Raw genomic sequence first — 25820 nt, 5'->3', positions numbered from 1 at the left:
TCGACTATTCTAACATCTTTCTATCTAATACATTGAGCAACATATTTCCTAACGATGTGTTTCTATTATATTATCAGTTTGACACAATTGTTTACAAGTAATTAAGATATGCAAGGGTCGAAAGTTCGCAATTTGGCCGCGTTATATTCCATTTCGATAGCGTTCATTAATATTTACGCTTCTACTTATGTAATAAGAGTATTTATTAATTTTCTTACAAATATACATATATACTAGTAAATACTCTGTCTGTGAGTGTATTGTTTTTTTTTTATAACATAAATAATAAACGAGCACGCGCCTAACCTTTTACACAACTTTGAATGGCAAACAAGCTGACGGCCAACCTGATGGAAAGTGGTAACCGTCGCCTATAGACATGAGCAGTACCATGGACATAACAGAGTATACTGTTTTGTCCATGATATCACCCATGCGTTGCCATTCCTGAGGACTCAGGTGTTATTCCTCTGTACCCTGTAAATTCACGCCATATCCCACCCTTCAAAACACAGCCATGCAAACACAACTACTTTACGGTTGAAACACGAATGGGACAGAGATGCCCAAGCAAACGACTTTTGTACCAAGTCTCCCTCTGGTAAAATAAAAAAGAGATACATAATAAATTTATTTTATAACGAGGTGAGAGTAAGAATTAAACCTTTGACCTGTTAATTACTCGTACTATGAACTCACAGTACGGATTAACTGTGGTTTACAGCCACAGTTAAACGTAAGCAATAAACCCATCGTTCTATTAAACAATCGTCATAGTTGATGCCTCAATCCACTTTCATGGGATTTATTAATTACACTTTTATTAATCTTTATATGTCTATGAATTAAGGGAGTTTATGGGGTCAAGATAGTAAAAAAGGTATGTTCTCTTTATGGCTGTCTGTTGTGCACGTGTTTGCCTTATTTATTTTTTTATTATACTAATGGAAATCACAAGCAATCTGTTAGTTCATCTAATAAAAAGTAATATAAACTATCGCTATAAGGAAGAAGGGGGAGAGGGAGACCGAGACATAGTTACATCAGGCAGATCAAGGAAGGAGTTGGTGTCGTGTCATATCAAGAGGTGAAGAGACTCGCTGAAAATCGTAGTGAGTGGCAAAAGCTCCACCGACAAGAGAGCAGCTCTTAAATGGATAGATAGATAAACTATCGCTATGAACAACTAAATTGAATCTAATGTTTTTCCATAGCATCTGAAGTACGATTGCTTGGGTGTCTTCGTCCTCTTCTAGGGTGGGATATGGCGTGAATTTACTGGGTACAGAGGAATAACACCTGAGTCCTCAGGAATGGCAACGCCTGTGCAGTTTTTTTGGCGACGGATACCACTTTCCATCAGGTGGGCCGTCAGCTTGTTTGCCATTCTAAGTTCTATAAAAAAAAAAAAAAAAAAAAAAAAAAAAAAAAAAAAAAAAAAAAAAAAAAAAAAAAAAAAAAAAAAAAAAAGTAAGCTTCGTCCTCTTCTAGAAGCCTGTGCAGTTTTTTTGGACACCCTCACATTATCACCGTTTTATCTTATTATTCTTATTCTCCTTTCAACCCTGTCGTCACCACAACGTGGTGTAATCTATGTCGAAAGATTGACAATAAAAATTAAGTATGTAGATACTATTTGCCTATAATTGCATTGCGTTAAGTCCCGATCATAAATTTAAATATTACACCCATACGAAAGTTTAAAATTATTTAAGATTCCACAAAAAAACTAACATCAATTGTGGCCGTGTCTTTTCAGAAAAAAAAAGAATTTTCCAAATCCGATATCAATCTAATTTAAAACCTCTTTCTTTTTTAAATTAGTTGATTAACCCATTTGAACAATGTGAAAAAAAAACACTCATTAATTCACTCATTCATTCGTTCATTCAATTATTCTAAATGAATAATGGTTACAAACTTTTTTGTTACTCCAGAAGACTAGGTAAAATGGTGACAAATTGTTGTCTTATTCCGGAAGACTAGGTAAAATGGTGACAATTTTTTGTTACTTCAAAAGACAAGGTAAAATGGTGACAAATTGTTCTCTTACTCTAGAAGACCTTAGTCTTAATAGCAGTTATATAGAAGTACTTGTACTTCTATATAAGAGCCAAATTAGAAACCATTTTGTTAAATCCATACAGTGGGCGGAAATAGAAAAGTTGATGTGATATGTTGCACAATATGATCTTCTTGTTAATCAACGTTTACAACCAAAACGAACCTACAAATTAAAATGCCTATAAAAATATAGCTCCTACGGCGGAATATCACTAAATATAATGGTTTTATAGCCACGAATAAGACATGTGTCGAAATCAGTTTTAGTGGATGGTTTGTATTGATTTATGGTTTGTTTCTCTTTACGATGTCTGTTTTTTATATGTTTCTGTTTTAAAAAATTTATTATTGTAGTGATTATACTAATAATGATATGCTATTTTCAACATAGATAGTTATTTTATTTGTAAAAAAAAAGTGAAATAAAAAATACAATATGTTTAAACCGCCTCTTTTTTTAAATTGGTTAATAAACGGATTCTCATCGTCAATCTATGTGAAAAAAGTCACAGATTCTGCAGCCGTACCATACCGTCCCCTTTTATTTACCCAATTTATCCACCTATGGAAGATTGCATCAATAGTTAAACTATAAAAGTTTTACTATATGTCTGTTACACGGAGTAAATGTATTACAGCACAATGTATAAATAAAAACAGGTAATAAACGCTCCGAATGGAGTTTGTGAAGCTTTTTAATCCATATGCAGCGAAAATAAACAAAGTCGGGAAATATAAACAATGGCCAGTCAGTGTATACACGCTGGAGAATGTGGAACGAGACAATTTTCAATGGAGAACTGAGAATAAGAATAAACATAAAAAGAATATTTTTATTTTGCTTCAAGTAAATCAGGATCTACTATTCGAGAATTTAAGAATTTACGTTCTTTTAAAATAACTCTATAACAAACGTTATATTCAATTAAATCTTTAAAAGTACCAATTGGGGTACAGAGTCTTTTATCATCATCATCACCATTGCATCAGCTGTTCTGTCTGCATCCATTGACACCCTCCAATGCATTTAAGATCGTCACTTTATTTAGTGAGGGATCGTCCTACACTTTACGGAGTCTTGAAAATAATCAAAAGACGAATTAATGTAAATTTAAAAACAAACAACATTCTTTATTTAAAAAATTTGAAAATAATCAATATATTGTATATTATGTGATGAAATCTTATCATCATCTTCCTACCCTTATCCCAATTATTATTTGGGGTCGGCGTAATATGTTTTCCTCTTCCATTCTTTTCTATTCCCAGTCATTTCCGCATTCACTCCCATTTTGGCCATATCGTCTTTCTCTTATATTGTATGTATTATGAAATCTTATACTGTACGAAAAAAAAAACATTTCTTACACTGTTATGTTAAATTACTTTATTATATTAAAGTCACGCCATAAAGTTGTTATAACATGAATGATTCACTAACAAAGTCATTAACCATAACTGAATCATAAATCAGAAGTAGCAAATGCGAAAAGGTTTTGTCAAACAAAATTGCAATCATACATAATAACATTGTTATTCAAACTCAAACAGTCTATGAATCACATAGACAATCGAATAGAGCGAACGGTAATAGGAAAATCAAATAGTCTAACACAATTTCCTGCGGGTGTACATAAAATTACAGAATGTAATAATATAGTAATAGAGTTGTCTTTTGTCACTAGCTAATAAAATAAAATAATTTAGTTTTGTGTTTAATAAAAATAAATTAATCAACACATTTTTGATATTTTCTATTATTTTAAAAACAATATTAAATAATAAAGAAATAAAATAAATATAACAATGAAATTTAAGTTTACAAATAACAAAAATACATTAATAATTTTAACAATTATTTGATTTACAAAGTGATTTTGTATTTTTTTAGAGATTTTGATATAATCGTAATTTTAAAGATATTGTTTGAAAATTACTCAAAGCTTTTTGCCTGATAAAATTTAGTTATATATTGCAGCAGACGTAAATTGAAGCAATGATTGCAAGATACAATGACTGGACTTTGTTAACGAGGATATGGAAGACAATACTTTCTCTGAAGAAGATGTACAAGATCGAGGAAAGTGGAACAGTAACAGGAAAACTAATTCTGGCGGGATGTACCATTGCGCGAATCAGAATGATTTTGTTATTCGAATAATTAGTAATTACTAATTTTATATTTTTTTCTACTAAATTAGTAATATACTAATATGTGTATTCGAATTATTTTACTAATTAGTAAATCGATCTACTATTTAGTAAAATAATTACCTTAACAAGAGGTGGTAGTAGATAGATGATCAAAAAACATATACTACAAATTAGTAAAAAAGTCTCTTTATTCCAGCGGTCGGCTACGTTCGTATATATGACTCGTACATAATCAACTACTAATGAATAATTTAAGCAATTAATACAAGCAGTATAGTGAATTAATAAAATTTGTAGTTCAATTAATACAATTAGTAGTCGATTACATAAAATTACTAGTCGAATAATATGAAAATCATTCGAATAATTCAACGAATTGCTCAGTCGAATAATTAGTTATCGTATGAGTAGATTCGCACATGACGAAGAGAAGATTCCAAGCAGATGTGACAAATTAGATTTTTCAAAGAATGCGATTTTTCAAAGTTCAAAGCGATTTGACATTGAAAATAACTAAAATACTATCCTAAATATATCTAAAATCCTGTCATGTTATAATGTGAATTAACTAAATTTAACAATTAAATTCATTCTCAGCTCAAAAAATCTAATTGCATTTACAGCTCTATTCATGCGTCTCAGTGTTTACGCACGATATAGCGCGGGACCGCTGACGTCTCGAATGTTTACAAATAAATCATCTGGCATTATTTTATTGCCCGCCAGTGCCGCGCGGTGTACTGCCTAGCGCGGTCATTTCCGCCGGGTGTACAGGTCAATGGACTGTGTCTGTGAATTATGATTGAACTATTTTAGGTACGGATGTGAGCCTCCAACAGGATGACTTCCCGATCGATTGATAAGATTCTAGATAATTGATCGAATCACGGATGATTATTCGATTCGATCGATAGGTATGCGCCATTCCTAGGAATAGATATAAATCTTTTTAAAGTCCTGTGTTTGATAAGTATAGAAAAACATACTTGTTGCACAAGAGCTTACATTTACTGTGTTACTAGCTTTTACCTGCGGACTTCGTCCGCGTGACCGGGATATATTCACTGACCGGTATAAAATGTAGCCTATGTCCTTCTCCATTCCATATAGAACTTGTATACTAAATTTCATAGTGACTGATTAACCCGTTACAGCATTTAGAAGTAATAAATAAACATGAATTAAGTATTTGGACTACCTCGGCCCTTTTTATTAAGCTATAAGCAAAACTATCGATAGATACGTTTTCGACACCGTATGCCTATAATATTCTCTTTTTTTTACTTATTAACCGATAGATTCATTTATCAGTTGTCCATTTAAACTCCTGAAACCAGAGTTTAATTCCTTGAATTTAATAATACTAGGAAAAGTCAAAGTTTTAAGTTAGTGTAGCAAATACAAAACAGTGGAAGTACTGTTAATTATTTACATTAATCAATATACCAAGTTATCTCGGGCCACCGTGATAACCCACTGACAACGAACAAACATACAACAAACTAGAGAGTTTATTACTTGTTCGTATATTTTTATACAACGCCGGTGGCAAATAAGCATACGGCTCGCCTGATGATTCATAATTCTGCGCTCTAAATTACAACTAAAGTAATTTTTAAATCACGTATCCCGCAGCTTCGCCTGCATATAACAGTATATAAAGTATGTTAAGTTAGGGTATAACCTACGCGTACTATTCCGAAATATCGTTTAAAAAATGTTAATACATCTTTTATGGGAATGGGCATTAAAGTTATAATAAGATATTCGAAAGATATTTTGAATTCCTTTAATAAAATTTAAATCTGTTATTAAAAAAAAAAACACTTATTAAACAAAACCTAATACACGCTAAACGATTACTTGAAAGACAAATGTGTAGTGTTAATCGATCATGCACGGGCTTTTTAATGACCATGTAATTTTAGATATATCTACTATATTATATATTATACAGATGTACTCTCTGTTAATTTAATATGTATTTATTTAAATGTACTATACATTTAAATAAATACATATTAAGTTAACAGAGATTTAAAACAATCACTGTTGTTTTTCTTGCGACTTCTCATCAGATATGAACTCTGCAGTAGATTCATAAAAAAAATACGATTTAAAAGTGCCTGTAAACTATTTGTATAAAGACGATTTGAATTTTTTTTATGGAAAAAAATCTATTTATTTTGAAGTCGGTTAAAATAACGATCGTTAGTTCTTTAACAATTGGCGTATTGATCACAATGAATCGATGTTCTTGAATTTCTCCATTGCTTTTACTGTGAATGCTCGCTTTCTGACCTTTGCAATAAGTAACAAGAAAGTACTCTTGTATGCAACTTATGCTGTTGTTGCTTACTTAATGTATTTCAGCAGTATTTCCGAACCGATACGACAACATAACTTTCAAGAAAAGAGCATATTCCTTTTCAAAAGGCCGGCAGCACACCTACAATGCCGTAGGTGTTGTGGGTGACCATGGGCGGCGGTAGTCACTTACCATCAGGTGAGCCGCATGCTCGTTTTTTTTTTTTATAGGTAAAAATGGTATGGTAACCCCGCCTGCACTAACGGGATACACTGGCGGAGCACCAGTGAAGGGTGATAGATGAGAATGAAAACAGGCCAGTTAGCCCATCATGATGAATTCATCAGAAATTAACCATGATAGTTTCCAGGGAGAACCGCGAGGAGGTCGACCTGGTTGGGTATATTGCTAGCAATGGGATTCAGAGTCTCCATTACTAACAATCCCTCCCCCCCCCCGCATGCTCGTTTGCCCCAGTGTTGTAAAAAAAAGTTCAATTTGCATCAATTTTTAAACAATTCCCAAAAGAAAGAGTTACTCAATTCATATTTTCAATTTTATTTTTTTGTAAATATCACGTGATGCATCTTCTTTGAATCTATTTCCTCAAGAATTTTAGTCTATACTAATAATATGAGGATTGTCTTATGTTTTACAATTCTGTCATGAACAGTCTTTAAGTTTTTTCCACTGATGAAGACGTGATAAAAAGAGAACTGCAATATAAAGCATTTTAATTATCAACCAGTTTCTCTTAAATGTACACCAGATTTTAAGTTTAATCTTGACGAACGCAACTGTGGGAGTCATATTCGATTTTTCGAAATTCGATCTCTAAAAATGTAAATATATTTTTTTTATACAACTTAAAATGGCAAACAAGCTGACGGCCCACCTGATGGAAAGTGGTAACCGTCGCCTATAGACATGAGCAGTACCATGGACATAACAGAGTATACAGTTTCGCCCATGATATCCCCCATGCGTTGCCATTCCTGAGGACCCAGGTGTTATTCCTCTGTACCCAGTAAATTCACGCCATATCCCACCCTTCAAACCGAAACACAGCCATGGAAACACAATTGCTTCACGGTTGAAACACGAATGGGGCAGAGGTACCCAAGCAATCGACTTCTGGTATCTGGTATTCTGATCTCCCTCTGGTATATATCATCATTAGGTATCTTATCAGCCTTTAACTGTCCACTTATGAACTTAAGACTACCCTTTGGCGGGTTTTGGCAGTAGTTGCCACTCTTGGCATCTATAAGAGTGAAAATTTGTATGAAATTATTTACTGTATGGAACCTGAAAACTCCTTGTGCACATAACACGTCCATTTTATCAGAATTTTAATTACGACAAAATGGCCGTCTAATTACCAGCGAGTAAAACAAATGGCGTGCACTTTCGTCAAGATATGGACAAACTGCATAACTTATTTAATTACACCCTGTACTTATGTAAGCATGAATTTTCTCTTGTCATTTATAGTATAATTAGTGGGAATAAAATTTGTAATAAAGAGATTAATGCCTGATTCTGGGGGGAGAAGGGATTGTTAATAATGGGGATAAGTAGCCCCATTGCTACAAATACCATATCAGGTTGACCTCCACGTGGTTCTCCCTGGAAACCATCGCGTTCTCGTTCGCGAGCAGTACCATGGACATAACAGAATATACTGTTTCGTACATGATAAACCCCCAAGCGTTGCCAAACTTAAAGAGTCAGGTGTTATTCTTCTGTACCCTGTAAATTCACTGCCATATCCCACCCTTCATACCGAAACAGTGCTATGCAAATTCACGGTAGAAACATGAATGGGACAGAGGTGCCCAAGCAAACGACTTTTGTACAAAGTCTCCCTCTGGTATATCAAGGGATTCATTCACATTAATCTCCGAAATAGCTCAACAAATTCTAATAAAATTTTGTAAATGTGTATTGTTTACCCCAGCTTGAGAATCTAGATTTTATCCTAATAATAAAAAAATGGATCCGGTAGATTGTGGTGGGGTGCAATACGTTTGCCGTGTCAGTTAGTATTTATATATAACTACAGACAATATAAAACTGAGTCATAAAACCGCTCAGTTGCAGCTAGGGTAATTTTTATTGGGATGCGCACTTTACGAGCGGTAGACAGCCTACCTAGTGATGTACAATACCGGCCTTTTTTGGTATTCGAATCTTTCAGTAATCGTTAATAACTGAACCCTAACTCGAATATAAGAACTCGAATTAATACTCGGGTACTTGAGTGAGTTATATATATTATTATACATATATATAATGTTTATAATATTTGAGTACTTATACTATACTCGAGAAATTCTTGATGACGACAGTCATTTAATAATTAACCTACGTCAAAAAGGAGGTTCTCAATTCGGTTCTCTTTTTTTTATGTTTGTTATCACATCATAACTACGTCAGTTATAAACCGATTTGGAAAATATTTTTATCTGAAAGGATATACTTACAGATTAGTCCTACAGAAATCTTATCAAAGTGGTAACATTAGTTTAATTTTGAAATTATAAAATATTAATGTGACTGGTTTTTTCTATAATTGAAGATGTTTTATTTTATTACTTAAGAAAAAAAATTTGTGAAACAAAAACATAAAAACTTATGGCGACTAGTATACGAGAACTGCAAGCATTCGACACCTGTATTCGAATATCGTGTATTTAAATTCTGTATATTAAATACTCGAATATTTATCTTAGTTTACTTTGGTAATTAAAAAAAAAACATACGATATAGACGCAGCTATTATTCGAAAACTGCAAGTACTTAAAACTTGTATTCGAATATTGTATAGCCGAATTCTGTGTATATTGAGTACTCGAATATCAGTTAAGTATACGATTTAATATTCGAGTAAACTCGACTCGTCACATCACTAGTTCCAGCAGGGTTTTGACCTTTAACAGTAACAGAGGGTAAGGCTTAATATAGGGTGTTACATTGTTAGGTGATATAAAACTATAAGTAACACATAGTCATATTAATCAAATTTATTTGTAGATGTTCATGCAAATTATGGCCATACAAATTATATGTAGTCAACAGAGATTAAAGGGAGCTAGCTAGCTATATTTCAATTGATTTATATTTACGAATAATTACAAGTATGTAACAATAGTTCAGTATAAGATATCCATCACTTATATGTTATAAAATTTGCAGAATTATTAAAAGACAATCACTGAACATTGCTTACGAATAAGGGGCCTTTGTTTATTTATTTATATACTTTTGTACATTCATTTATAATATAGATATTAGGTTGTAATAAAAATGTCTACAGGCAGACTTATCCTTTATAGAAATTTCTTCCAGTAAACTTTGAGAACCCAAAAGGAGAAAGTATCTATAGGATTTGTATATAAAGCCTTTTGTATCCTTTCTCATTCTCTGAAATTAATAATATTTTTTTTACCAACATATTCAATACACGCTCTGATTGACATAAAATTAGGAAATTTAATATTTATATACGTATTTGGAAAAAGATAGAGGCGAATAATAAAGGTGTTATTTCGTTCAATGTACACATCTCGGTCGAAATCGCGGTAAACAACAAGTAAATAATATAAATCCAACATATTATTATAAAACCCAAACAACAAGGAAATCACTCTCACTACCAAATAAAGCATAATGGTCAATTGAAACAAAATTATTAGGTTGAAACCCACGCTAACAAATATTGGCACAAGCAACTATTTAAGTTATTCTACGAACACACCGTTATTGGAGTAATGAAATTGTAAAACGGCGTTTTATGACAGCGGGATGTTATCGATGATATAACCGGATACCTGGCGTCAAGCAATGGTTATAGATCGGACGCAAAGCATAAGAGTGAGCGATTTGAGGTGTATTTTTATATAACATAAAAGACAAACAATCGCGAATCTAGACTCCCTAGACAAGTGACAAACGAACCCAGAGATGGAATCGTTATCGCAAACGAGCCCATGAATTAGAATGAGACATCGAACGTTGCTATTTCATTCTATCTGATGAACTAGCGATTCCGATTACGTTGACACACACGTCACGTGTCTAGAAAGCACATGAAAAATTGCCACCATTGCCTAACTAACCCGAGAAGTACTCGTATATATATAAAAAAAAATCCGATTCTTAAAAAAAAATTGCATTTTTACTGGATAATAACATATTATTTATTTACTATTATAAACTAACATTTCATTCAAAAAGTTCGTACTAAAATTAATTGACTGAACGTTTAGTACATTTTAAAACTATAACGCGCCCGCTACCGCCTGTGTATTATAACCCTTTAATAAGGTGTAACATTTTCATTAAATTACATATAAAGTGTACCAGAATTTTAAAGTTTTCAATAAAAAAAAATATAGTCATAAGTGTCACTCGTATAAGTGTTATCATAAATATAATACTATATTTGTCCTTTAATACATAAAGATTCCAATTACATTTTATTATATTCACCTTTATGAGTACTTCATATAAAAATGTAGATTGTGATCGCATGATTTTATACCGCTTTTTCATATTATTTTTACTCACTTCAAGGGTTTATATTGAACTTAATTATAATACATCGTAACTAACCATGTCTGCGCATAAAAATATAATTTTAATTGCTAGAATTTCGAAATAACTGTATTTAAAATGCCATCAAACATGCGTCGACACAGTCAAGAGACTCGCATAAATTAGTTAATACATGACTCTCGGTGTAAAACGGTGCATTAAACAATTCCCGCTTGATGCATTTCACTACCAGTAGCCCAAGAATGAGCCTAAAATACAGCCTTCTTGTTACAATAATTAGAGTACAATAATGATCTTTAAAACAGCATTATTATACAAGAACATATAAGCGATAAAATGCCTTATCAATTTGGAAGTAAAGTTTATTGTCGAATAGCAAAGTTTAATTTAAAATCTTAGAATGAAAGGAAGTTATTATTATCTAAATCCGATGTTTTTTTTTTTTTAAGTTAACTTTTAACCATCCGTCGCCACGAACTTTCCATCAACAAAATCCTGTACAAATTTAACCCTTCACGCGCCTATATTTGCCTCATTCTTACGTAAATGTATGGCGCAATTAACAAGATTAGCGTTTCTAATTCTTCCACTTTTGGATTACTAATGTATCCGGGTTTTCCTACAACACGGAGGTCTCATTTATAAAACATCAAGTATAAATACATTTCAATTAGTAAAAGTGATTGAAGAGTAGGGACTGACAGTATATTGATCTTATAAGTAGTTAGTAACCTAATGTAATTTTTAAAACTTTACAAATTAATTTAATTTAATTAACTCTTAAATGTTTTATTTCTCAGAATAAGTATTTTATGTCAAAATATTACAATCAGTCTTGAGATAAAATATATATTATTAATATAATAAAATAGTTACTAGACAATGTACAGAACATTAGAAATATTTTAGAAAAAAACAATATAAGGAATCTTAATAAGATCAACAGATGCCAAAGCAATAATTTTTAGATATTTTTTTCTGTCTGTCTATGTTTCTTCCGAAACACGCAAAAATAAAAACACCAAATTGATTTATATATAAATATGTTTTATCTTGATATACCGTCTAGATGTGCTCTATATCATTCTTTTCTTCTTACTTCTAAAATCAACGCGTACGAAATAACGGGCGCTAAAAAGCGGGCGGATAGAAAGCTAGTCCAATATAAAATTTTGTTAATCAACTATGATGATGCATAAACTCCTCGCAGAGTAAACAGAGAATAAGAATGCATACGTTGTTTTTCAGAAGGTAGCATTTCTACTTTTGGCATACAGTCTATACATAATGTACGCCATTATTCCATAGACGAAAAGAAACAATTATGTATAAGAAACAAATATACAACAAACTAAATATGCAATAATATTAACAATTTTATTGTACGTTTATCGTAGAGACTAGTAATAAAATATACACATAATTTCATCAATCAATTAAAAAAATATGAATTCAGAGTCAACACTATAAAATTTTTGCCCGCCTCCGCTCTCGCTAACTCTTATAACTTAAACCCTAAACATCCTAACGTTGTTGTCTTTGTAAACATGTCAACAGGTGCGGGTTTTCCAAACGAACACGCTTTGATAGCGTATTGTGTTTCAGGGTTAACTTTGTTGGACTTTAAAATATGTAGGAAACAAAAACAAAACACACATTCACAGAAACGTAGGGTTAACAATTGTATTATGGTATTAATAACCCTTAACTAATTATCGCCACATAAATATGTACTAATTAAAGTGTAAAACCATTTTAATATAGATTTAATACACATTAAAGATCAAATTTTAAATACACCGCAAATTAATATTGTATTAAATTTATGACAGGACAACTATGTGATGAATACATAATTTACTTTGCTATATTAAATTTTATTATGGGTCTTTAAATAAATATATAATTTTAATCCATCCTTACGTATCAGATTTAAAGATCTCTACAGTACAGTTAGCAATAAAAGAGTAGAGTATTGAATTGCAAAACAACTATTTAAACTGATCAAAATTTAATGGTCAGTGTAGAGTATGAAGTAAATTTACAATTTCAAAGTTACAAAGATTAACTATATTAAGTTGCGACACTATATACGTGGTTACGGAATACCATTCTACATAAGAACAAAGTTGATGAAAACAATAAAATTTTAAATACACGAGGTTCAATTTGATAACTACCGACATCTAATTAATTTTGGTGTCAATTTTAAAACTCACTCTAGTAATTGTAAATACTATTAATATATCCAAATAATAAACTTTCCTCTTCTCCAAATAAATACAGTAAAACCTGTATTTCAGTAGGATATATTTTTTTACCGATACAAGTGCATTGGAACAACATTTTCTGGATTAAAGATTCAAAATAAGCAACTGGAACATTAAATTAAAAAAATACGAAAATCAACTTAAAAAAAAACACAAAACCTTTATCAACCAATAAAAGAAAAAAACTTAGGTCATGCAACGTCGCGTGCGCGCGCGTACAGTAGCCCGTACCGTGTGCATCGCGTCTTACAAACAATCTCATTATAGTCAGAGCGTGTGAACTTGATCTCTACTCAATAAAAAAGTAACATTACCTTATGGAAAGACGAATAGTAGTTTAAGATTTTATTACTTTTTTTTCGTAAGTTCAAAAAGCAACAATAATTTCAAACGTGACAAAATAAATCACATCATATTGTCGATTCGGAATTGGCTTATAACTTAATATATAAACAAAAAAAAAACATACGGCCAAATCTAGAGACTCCTACTATTAAAGTTTAAAAAAAATATATGGTACTAACTGTCATTGTGTGGACAGATTCGTCAAAGATCCGCTGACATACAAAACCAAAGGTGGATACAACCTACTGATTGCAGACAGTCAAAATTGGCCGTAGCTACGTTGAATCAACGACTATCAAAACATTTATTACATCTAAATAGGAAAAACCTCAAAATAATGATAGGGACAATAACGGGCCATTGTCCTTTAAACAAATATATACACAATAAGAGCCACAGACAGCCCTCTATGTCGAGGCTATTTCGACGCCGAAGAAACGGCTGCTCACGTGATCCTGAAATGTGAAGCTGTGGCCCATCAACGTTTAGAAATCCTCGGAACGGTGAGGTCGCTCCGTGAGGCCTGTGAAGATCCCAGGAAGCTTCTGTGGTTCTGGGCGAAGCTAGGTTGGCTGTACTAGCCACGACTCATACGCACAACGGCCCAAATGAGAGGCTAAGCGCGGAAAATAGAGTCCTATTTACATTACATTACATTACATTACAAAGTGTCACTGTATGATTTGCATAGAATAACAGCGCTGTAGCAGTAAAGAAACTGCCATAGCATAATGCTCTGTGATGACCACATTGGCAACTTATTGTTATAAATTAATATTATTGTTTTTTTTTTTTGTCCCATTTTGTAAATGCAATTGGTTAGCAATGTTAAGCTTTCTTTGTTTCTTGGTTTCTGATATTTTTATTTGCTTCATCCAAAGCTTAATTTGAACTTTAATCAATGTTTAAAACTGGCACACAATGGTTTATAGTAGGTATCCCCGAATTGCAACATTAAACAGCGACAAAATTGCATTACTGAGTTACTGCAGAATTGTCTTCGAGCAACCACCGTGTCGCATTATAAACGATCGAGTTGTACAGTTGAAGAAGAGAAATAGGTCTCTAAAATATATGCCTTATATGAGGGAGGGATTGTTACTTTTTTTTGATGTGTGAAAATGGTATGGTAACCCCGCCTGCACTAACCGGATACGCTGGCGAAGCACCAGTGAAGGGTGATAGATGAGAATGAAAACAAGCCAGTTAGCCCATTATGATGAGTTCATCAAAAATTAACCATGATAGTTTCCAGGGAGAACCGCGAGGAGGCCGACCTGGTTGGGTATATTGCTAGCAATAGGATTCTCAGTCTCCATTACTAACAATCCCTTTCCCCCAGGGATTGTTACTAATACGGACTACCAGTTTTATTGCTAGCAATACCCTCTTGGAAACCACCGTGCTAAATTTCAGGTATATTAATCACGATGGGTTAACCGACCTACCTTTTCATCCTCACCTATCATCCCTCACTGGAGTCCCACCAGCGTATACCGTTAGCGCAGGCGGGGTTATCATTCCATTATCATCCATTACAAAAAAAAAAACAATTATTGTTGGTAATGGGACCGCTAGTCCCCACTACTGTCAACCCTTTACATCCTTAAAAAAATACAAAGCAATACAAGTAACTCACTATAAAGACATTTTCAAATGAATATTTATTAGTAACCACGAAGTGTGAGTGGCGAATTTGCTTACAATTGTAATTAGTAAATGTTATTTTTAGTAAACAAAGTGGGAGGTAAGTCCGCACTCGCTGAGAGATCTTTTAACGAGTTATTGATGATTAACCTAAATATAATAACTATGCACGGTACATCTCAAAAGAATCCAATAAATGTATAAACTTTGGTTTTATTTCATAGCCATTTTATGTGTTGATTCGAATTAAAGCACCTACTAAAATATGAATCTTTTATTACACATATATTGATGGATTTATAGAAACGAAAGCGTTTAGAAGACTTACTTAACATAAATGTACATATACTAGCTGTTTCAACTGGTTTTGCTTGTATGAAATATGATTATAATCAACCTATCTGTTAATCCACGCTATAATCTATCCATATCATCATATTATAATATAAGCCTGCCCCTTGAGGGTTTTGCCAGTAATTGGCGCGCTTGGCAGATGGAATGGCAACCGTTGTTAAGCTTTGATTTTTTTAGAAGTTTTAAGAATAATTTATTTAGAAACCATGAAGTTCCCTTAGTCAACTCTTACAACATCCATGGGAAAGGAAGGGGTGGCCTTTATTCCGGGCCTTCTATGCCGGGACCATATGAAAATTTTACAAACACATTCATAATACTATAGTTAACAGAAAAGACTTATTTGCAAGCAATTATCGACAACTGATCATTGTCTTTTTAATAGATCGGATGAAATTTTTTTTATTCACATCTTTCAATTGATTCTAATAATGAAACGGCATAAAAACAATCCTGTTTTTAAGCGGTTAATTGACTTGTAAGCTGGTCGTTGCTCTTTGCGTACGATAAATTAAACCATAGGAAGAAACAATCGGTCGATTCCCATGCATTTTTATTTCGATTTTAATCAGTTATCAATAGTTATAGAGAGGGCGTCGTAGCCTAGAGCTGTACTACCAAGAATTATAGACAGAGGTCGTGAGTTCGGATGCTGTTGGCAATAAAAACTACATTCTCACTTTTCCTCTGTCTACTACAGTATTTAGGTACAAGTATGTGCAATACAACAAATGGGATTATTGTTCCTTAATCTTTTCTTGTAAATGTTTGTATTTCCAATGGTTTACTAAAAAATTTTAGTTTGAATCTTTTGAAAGAAACAATTTTATTATGAAACTCTAATTTCATTAAGCCAATTGTGAATATATGTATCTGTGTTGTTTACATATATATTCATATTTAATATATTTTTATATATGTAAGTATATACAATTACTTTTTATTGTATTGTCTTTAGCTGCACAGTTTTCACCATTGAACATTCTGTAGTTTTCTTTCCGCTTCTCAAAGGTTGTCTGTAAGAGATCCCTTTATGGGGTACGTCCACTATTGTATATCAAAATTTTTAATAATATAAAATAATTCCAATGACTATTATGTACAATAAAAATTTTGTAATAATATCATTTTATCATTAATTAAAAAAAGATCTGATGTTGTTCTCATCATACTTCATTAGTACTGCTTGCTTACACTTATGCCAGTTGGACAGAATATTATTCCTAATTCATTCAATAAAAAAACTAACATGATTTGGCCCTCAACTGTAACTTTTGTCAATACACATCAATAGCGCAATCCATTTTTATCCGTAAAAAATCGTCTATTCCATGAGCAATTACAGTCACAAATATATCTATTGTTTTATAGAAAATTCACAACTCGTTTTGAAAGATACATTGAAATTCATCATCATCATATTAGTTATTAATATATTATTAACTCTGCATTATATCATCAAAATATGAAGATTGTGTTCCAAGAGAAAAGACTTCAAATATGGCAACACCAGTTATTTTGATTTAAAAACAAAACTACTGAATCAATTTTGATTAATTATTTTTTTTATACAACTTATAATGGCAAACAAGCTGACGGCCCACCTGATGGAAAGTGGTAACCGTCGCCTATAGACATGAGCAGTACCATGGACATAACACAGTATACTGTTTCGCCCATGATACCCCCCATGCGTTGCCATTCCTGAGGGCTCAGGTGTTATTCCTCTGTACCCTGTAAATTCACGCCATATCCTAGTCTTCAAACCGAAACACAGTCATGCAAACACAACTGCTTTACGGATGAAACACGAATGGAACAGAGGTACCCAAGCAAACGACAATGTTGTACAATTACTATTATTTATTTAAATGTATTTAAAATCTGAATATAATGATGATTAATTGTATGAAATTGACTTGTATGTATAATGTGAATTGGCTGTGTAACTACATATTTTGGATTATATTGGTAACATCTGCATGTATTTATACTTCTTTTTGAAGTCGGTTGATGAAACTCTTCAATCACACACACCATTACAGATATTAATGACATGGCCGTTTTTTTTTTTATATTCCAAAGATGCAATATTCACTTCCTTATTTCATATTGATCACCGGACTATTTATAGTACGGTCCTACTTATTACAATAGCAGTTCTGTTCAACCGGACGCTGGAAACGGTCAATTTATGACCGGAACACGTTTATGGGACGATTGACCGATTGGGAACTTTTTTTGACAAATTCTATCAAAGGCGGCGGGAGGGTTGACGGGTTTTTGTGGCCAAAAGACGTTTTGGGGCGAAATTTGTTGGCATATTATAGTTAGACAGCCAAATGGAGTTATTAGGGTGGATTTTTGAAGACACATGGGGTTGCAAAAAATAAATCATTTTCGACTAGCTATAACTCGCAGTTATGTCCGCGTAAATTACGATAAATGTGTAATTCTAGGATAATGTCCACATTTGTACCAAACATTCTGAACCGAAAGTTGAATAAATTTGTAATTCAGTTGAAAAACGAAATAAATTTTGCACCGCAAAAAATAGCAATTACGACCGTGTCAAGTATTTGAATTTAGAACGTCTAATCGCGTGAAAATTGTTTTTTGTCTGCAAAGAGAAACGACAAGTTCAAGCATCAAAATTAAAATGAGAATGAATAGGTAAACCAAGATGAGAGAAAATTATATCAGTTGCAAGGAGAATTAATAAAATCAATACCAAATTATCGAGGTAATCGCGTAACATAAACATAGTAATTAAAGATTGTGACCCACAACAAAAAAAACTTATTTCTATTGTAACACAGCCAGTTATTTTAAAATTAAGGAACCGATTTTGATAAAATATCTACGAGACCAATCTGTAAGCTTTGACCTTTCAGATAAAGAAAAAATTTTCCAAATCGGTTTAAAACTGATGGAGAACCTCCATATTTTTGAAGTAGATTGAAAAAAATATATAAATTAGTTTGATGATCGCTTAATAAAAAAACAAACAAATTATTAGTGAAAAAAAAAAACAATAATTTAAACCAATCATTTTTCTATGTCAAAATGAATATTCTAACATAATAGTTTCCAAATCCCAAAATTACTCCCACGTGAATATTAAAGTTTTGTGTAGTCAAACAAACAGCGGTGCGAACTAATAAATCACTTGAAAGCAATGTGCTAAGTTTGGATTGGCTTTATTCGCTTTTCTGAGAATGAGTATTGGACAGACAGACGTTATGAATATCTATATTTACACAGATGTGAAAATAAAAAATATTGCGTTGTACAAAATGTTTTAATACATTTCTTCTTCTTCTTTATTGCACACAAAATTTGTACAAATTTGTTCAAATAAATAATGAATTAAAATTGAAAAATTGTAGGACGCTGTGTAATTTTTTTTATTTATTTATTATATATATGTTATACGTATCTGCTGCACTAAAATATATATCTAATAACATATCATCAACATCACTTCAGCCATATATATATATATATATATATATATATATATATATATATATATATATATATATATATATATATATATATATATATATATATATATATATATATATATATATATATATATATATATATATATATATATATATATTGTATGAATCTGACTAGTTCAGTGCTTTCACAAATATGTATCTAAATATATGTCACTATATATATGTTCTACATTTATTTTTTCTTTTTACTCTAAAATATTTTTCATCGCGCTAAGTTCCGATAGTTTATTTCAAGACACTTTGAAAGTCCTAGAAATTTGGGCTATAGCTTCATTTCTATTTAGAATTTCTACAGAAAATGCCAAAAAAAATTTAGAACAGAACACTCAACATTTAATTGGTCTTTCTTCGGAACGTTTTTTGACACTCGATGCTCTATCTAGATGTATTTGATCGGTCCATTTACAGTTAAGCATGTTTTGATGTTTACGTATCAGATTGCGAAAACAAGCTCATTGTGTTTGACACATGTTTATTATTGGAATAGTGATGAGTTTTGGAAGGTGTCCAAACGTTTAAAAACCATTTAAGTACCATGAAAACGTCCTATTATTACACATAGGCCACAGAACAGATTATGGTTTTCTCTTTTTTTAACATAGGCTATTCGACCGACTTCAAAAAAGGAGGAGATTTAAAATTTGTATTTTACTCCCACTGATCGAACTTTTCCTCTCAATCTTTTACCATCTCAGCCTTTGGAATGCACTGCCTATTGATATCAAAACCTAACCAAATTTTCTTTTCAAAAGTCCCTTCGTGACCATTATACTTCAAATTATCACAACAATATGTACTATTATATAATTAGTTATCATATTTATTATATAAATATATATTATGAATAGTTATGTATGTATGTATAATTTTTGTAAGTATATTATTTTTTATGTTTGTATGTTCATTTATCTTAAAATGTATTAATGTTGTTATCTCTCAAAATATACATTTAATTTACAAATTGTTTATGTTATATCAACGCACCGCGATTTACTCTCTCTGTTTAGCGTAACGCTTGACTAGTAGAAAATGCCATCAGGCATTATGCCCGCCCTGTGGACATATTTTTTATTTAGATTTATCGAGATTATTCTTTAATTGATATTTGATACGACAAGATCTATAATCGAAAACAGCTTTCTACAAGTTTATAGTTCAATTTTAATATAAATAAGAAAAACCATAAAGTTATTTCCACTCGGAAACTATCGAAATTATACGAAATGGGATATTACGATCTTACATAAGGTTAGATGTCACGATATGAAATAAATATTAAGTTTCACTAATGATGGGGACTATCGTTTTTCAATGGAATTTATTAAGAACCTCTAAATAGGAGTTACAATTCATCAATTTTCTTGTTGTCGTATTATGGTAATTAATAGGGTTTCATCATCATCATCATCATCATCATCTAAGCTATTATCCTCTACTGATTACTCCCATATTAATATTGTGACGACTGAATATGCTGTTTTCCATCGCGATTTACCAATATTGACTTGATTGATGAATTCGCATTTTAAATTCAAATATTTTTAATACAGAAAAAAAAGGAACGAAAATAAGAACACAGGCATAACACTTTAGTCCTCAGATGTGGCAACGCATGAAGCGTATCACGGATGACACATTGTGCTCTGTTATATCTATGGTACTGTTCATGTCTATAGGTTACCGCTTTGCATCAGATTGGCTGTCTAGTTGTTTGGTATTCTAAGTTACATAAAAAGAAATCTAATATATCAAATTAAATTATATTAAGTTTATTTTGTTTACAAAATGTTCTAGACATAAACACAGTAAATCTCACACAACCACTTATCCCAAACACGTGTACGCGGCGCTTTAGATTTCGAACATGATATAGACATTACCTAATTGCCGTGTTGAGAAAATAACACTTACAACACCTCCGGACAATAGTCAACCACACACGTCGTTCAATCATCGATAGCTTTTGTTTTTACATCAATAATAATGCTTTTTTTTCTTGTCTCGATGATTTGTGGCGACAGGACGCAGTCACAATGAGAGTGGTGGGATGCGGGCGAGAGAATGGCACTCATTGTGGCTTAGATGCCTTTGTGTCGGCACATGTGTTAAATTGAAGATTTCTTGTGAATTACCCCTTTATAAGGCACTAGGAAGTTCCTTGGGAATCATATTTCTTTTCTTAACATGTCTATTTATCTGTATTGTTCTGTACTTAAGAGTTTATTATTAATTGCGCTAATTCGAGAAATAAATGTAAAAATATAGGGGATGTTTGTAATTAAACTTAAATTAAATTAAATATATTATAACTCATATAAATAACAATGAAAATTAAAAGAAATGTAAAATTGTATCTATCAGAAGCCTACCTAGAAAATTATATAATAGTATATGATTGTCTAGAACCATTCAAGAACCATTGATACCTACGATTCCATGCAATCGATTAAAATACATGTGAAGACTTTGTTGCATAAAATAAACTAACAGCAAATGATACGGAACGTCACGTTAAAACAAGGATATAAAGCATTAAACAAATTGAAGTTGAAAGCAACAGCAGAATTAATAGGTGAGCAAGCACGCGATACCAATCTATCAGTTCAAAGGCCCTGTTTAATGAATCAAACGACAGGCGACTCGCAACACCTCCTTTGTGGTTGGACAAAATTGACTTTGACGAAGCGAACGGAGCTGAAATAACCGATCGTGTCCAACCCATTGTGCGTGATATAAATAGATAGAATGGAAATAAACACGTGGTGGCAATTATCGCGGCAGCGGGTTAAATGAGGCACCGAGAACCGCCGTTAATGGGTACACCAAGCCCGTGGCATCCGGCGGCGCGATCCTTCCACTCGTACGGTGCATAAACGAATGGACTTCCGAGAAAACGTCTTCATACCACCAATTTTATACTCGATTTTATATTCAACATAACGAGTTGCGCAATCACTATAAATAAGATGTAGAAATAACAAGTTCATTGCACAGGTAAAGGCCCTTTTAAATAAATGGAGCCAACTCCGTGGTGCATCCATCTTCGTACAAGAGATTTAAGGTACACAAAATTGCGGATCTACTGCGTTCCCGCTGTCGAACAAAAGCCTTTATTGGCACTCGCTCTCACAATAACAAAGTATAAAATATTGAAACTGTGGCAGAGTGCTATAACAGCGTCACATCCATCAGCGTGTTAAATTCAAACTGTTTAGTAAATTAACATTTTAAAAATTTAATTTCGGATGTGTACCGTGCGAGTGAAGAGGCTGGGCGTGCCACGAGACGTAAGGCTGGGGCATTAATCATTTCAGTGGGCCGAGTCGGCCTCGGCCGCCTCCATACATCACGCACCCTTTGAGACAGCGAGCAACTCATTTGTTCAAATGTACCGTCCGGCTTTTATTAACGTACCAACATTATAAACGTCTCAATTCGTTTGACGACTTCCTGTTCGTCATTTGTCAGCGGCTCATTGATTCAGGTGCGGATCGATCCTTTTCCCATCCACACGATAGTGTTTTATTGTGTCCAGTTACAGAAGATTAATGTTGTCATCAAATCGACCGGCTTACGTGTTCGCTGTTGTGCAATAAATTATCATTAAGTAACACCTTGTCTCACCTGGACGCGGTTTTATGGGCTCTCGGCCGTAAAACACGGTTAATACGCCGGCTCTAATCTAATCTAAAAATTTTTACCTGCTCCTGATATAAATTCTAAAGCAGATGAACGTAAAAAAGATAGTGGATTTGTAATAAACGTAATGGAATGGCATATTCATAAAGGTGCGCACCGAGCAAATGTGAATTTTATTGGCGATGTTAAAAAAAACTGTTACTTTTTAATTGAAACCGCTCACTACAATGTTGGATATATTGAAAAATTGTTGACTTATAAAAAGTAGTTCATGCAATTATGCAATAAAAGGTCTCGCATGTTGTTTAACGCTTAATGAACGAGTGCTTATGGGCCGGTACAATAAAGGGAACGGCGGTATTAGACTGGTGGATAGCACAAACCGGCAGGATATTAAAGGACACTTGCAATTCAAGGGAATCATAATAAAATTATATATGTAGATGGATTCGTACGATATGAAAACAGTTAAGCATTCCGATTATGATAAGCAAGACACTAAAAGGGGGATAAAATTAAAAGTGTCTTGAGAACAGGTTGAGACGGGACTATTTCCAACGAGTGTAATAAATACAAATTTGCGAGTAAGTCATTAAACTTAAGTAGTAACCCGTAATGGCAAAATTGCTATGGACGAGCTAACAAATACGCTGTGAAACGGGTTCCAACAAAATGAGCTCTATTCTGAGCACGTTGTATAACAATAAAATAAAATACCTATTTGAAATTTTAATAGTAAATGTAGAAATTAGAAAAAAAAATTTACAGTAAATTTTATAAGTGTTTTAATATGATTCACATGGCTAAAAAAGGAACTAATAATTTTAGAAAAAAAAATTAAAACTAAATTGTTGACACATTTTAATTTACGGAAAAAAAACTAAACTTACTGCGCATGATGATGATAATGAGTGGCGTGATGCATGGCTGTAGCTGATGCACCAGGAGCTGTAGATGCATGGAAGGCTGCAAAAGCCGATGGGAACTGCAGAGGCAAGAAACCTCCACTGCCAGCTGTCCCCGGACCTCCCACTGACTCCCTATCAGGCATTATTCAAATTCCTAGCACAATAACATTATTTAGTTCTATTTTCACTGTCTCTTCAACAACATCACAATTTATTATCACAAAATCCTTCGTAATAATCAGTTTTTCTTTTGAAATAATAACACCAACTATCGTCAAGTCAACTCGAGACGTATCTCATCCATTTTTTCCTTCATCATTATGTTTTTGTTATAATTCGTAAGTATTCGCATCGCTGCTAATGTAGTTTTGTGTTCTGTCAAGTACCACTTGTATCATTCTTCCGCTCTTTGATTCTGAAACAAAGAAATAATTACTGTTAATTATATTTCCTCCTTTATATTCGGTAGCCGCTTTGGAATTGCTAAATTAAACAGTTTTTGTTTGAGTGTAAACAAAAAGAGTTAATGCGTCTGCGTTAAGTTCGCGTGTCGGTCTGTTGTTACTTCAATTACGTCTATTATGTCTTTATTTTACGAGCGAGAGAAACGTATTACCTCCCATCGTTGCTTGGTAATTTTGCGTAGATTTAGATATTTATACTATATATTAGATGACCTAGTGAACTTCGTATCACCTTGAACGTCATCTATTAAAAGTAATTCAAAGGTGCGATTCCTATACAAAATAACATACTTTTAATTTTTCAATTTTTAAGTTGAACTTTAGAGCTTTTCAGACTGATTTTATTTTAAATCCATGTATTATAACAAACAAACCAAAATCGGTATATAAAGGGGTGCTATTGAATCGGATTTTTGGACGGAATATTCTACCAGTAACCTAACTAGTCAACTATGTTAACAACTAAAGATTTGTATACCCTGTATACCACGTTCTTTTTCTGTTCAATTTCAAGTAACTATAACTTATTAATATAGTAATTTCCAACCGATTTAAAAAAAAAAGTTTTCGAATCGTTTGAATTTTATTGTTTATTACGTCAAAGCTCAGTCAGTTATAAACCGATTTTGAATTTTATTATTTGAAACGATATATTTTCATATTGGTCACTTATAAAATTTTATCAAAAAAACAGTTCGGTGGTTTAGTTTTTAAATCAAACTAACCGGATATGTTATAACTGAAGACGGTTATTTTTTGTAGAACACAAAATTCTAATTAAATTTTTTTTTTTATAGTAACAAAAAAAAATAATTAATCAATTATCAACATTACTATACAAAGCTCCACACAGTAAACTCACAAGTATCCACATAAATTTTACATATGTTTGATATCCACAATCACGTAATGACTGTACCATGAATATACATACCTATTCCTTTATCTTTCATCATGCACATGTAAGTAAATGCGTGCATTTACTTACATATAAAACAATATTTACTTATCAAGTAGATTGTGGTAACCTTTAAGTTGATTAGTTCTTTAACTTGAAAACAACATCTACACTGTTGCTTTGATCGGCCTCTTCACTTATTGATAAATTCCTTGGACATACCGTCATCTTTATATGAACGTGATTAAATTAAGTACATATTAAAATGGAGCAAGTGCATACGGACATATATAAGGTAAAGTAATAGTAAAGGAAAAACAAAGTCGATTGCTTGGGTACCTCTGTCCCATTTGTGTTTCAACCATGAAGCAGTTATGTTTGCATGGCTGTGTTTCGGTTTGAAGGGTGGGATATGACGTGAATTTACTGGGTACAGAGGAATAACACCTGAGTCCGCAGGAATGGCAACGCATGGGGGTTATCATGGGCGAAACAGTATACTCTGTTATGTCCATGGTACTGCTCATGTCTATAGACGACGGTTACCACTTTCCATCAGGTGGGCCGTCAGCTTGTTTGCCATTCTAAGTTGTATAAAAAAAAATTAATTTTGAAACCAAACTACTAAAGCGATTTTGATAAAAAAATTATTAGACCAAACTGAGAAACATCCTTTTAGATA

At 32.6% G+C, this 25820-nt stretch overlaps 1 protein-coding gene across 1 annotated transcript in view; it reads right to left on the bottom strand.

Annotated features, from left to right (window-relative positions):
• The window catches only part of LOC113519384 (transcriptional activator cubitus interruptus), a 144147-nt gene that overhangs the window by 51931 nt on the left and 66396 nt on the right, over positions 1-25820 (bottom strand). Inside the window, exon 3 of the mRNA XM_026904446.3 lies at positions 23759-24191. Within this exon, the coding sequence (XP_026760247.2) occupies positions 23759-23919 (161 nt within the window). The 5' untranslated portion in view covers positions 23920-24191. The remainder of the gene's footprint in view (positions 1-23758; positions 24192-25820) is intronic.

Source organism: Galleria mellonella, unplaced genomic scaffold (assembly GCF_026898425.1).
Source record: "Galleria mellonella isolate WM207_F2 unplaced genomic scaffold, CSIRO_AGI_GalMel_v1 utg352, whole genome shotgun sequence".
NCBI classification, from domain to species: domain Eukaryota; kingdom Metazoa; phylum Arthropoda; class Insecta; order Lepidoptera; family Pyralidae; genus Galleria; species Galleria mellonella.
The sequence above is the reverse complement of the archived record's forward strand: the minus strand, read 5'-3'. Positions and strand labels throughout refer to the sequence as shown.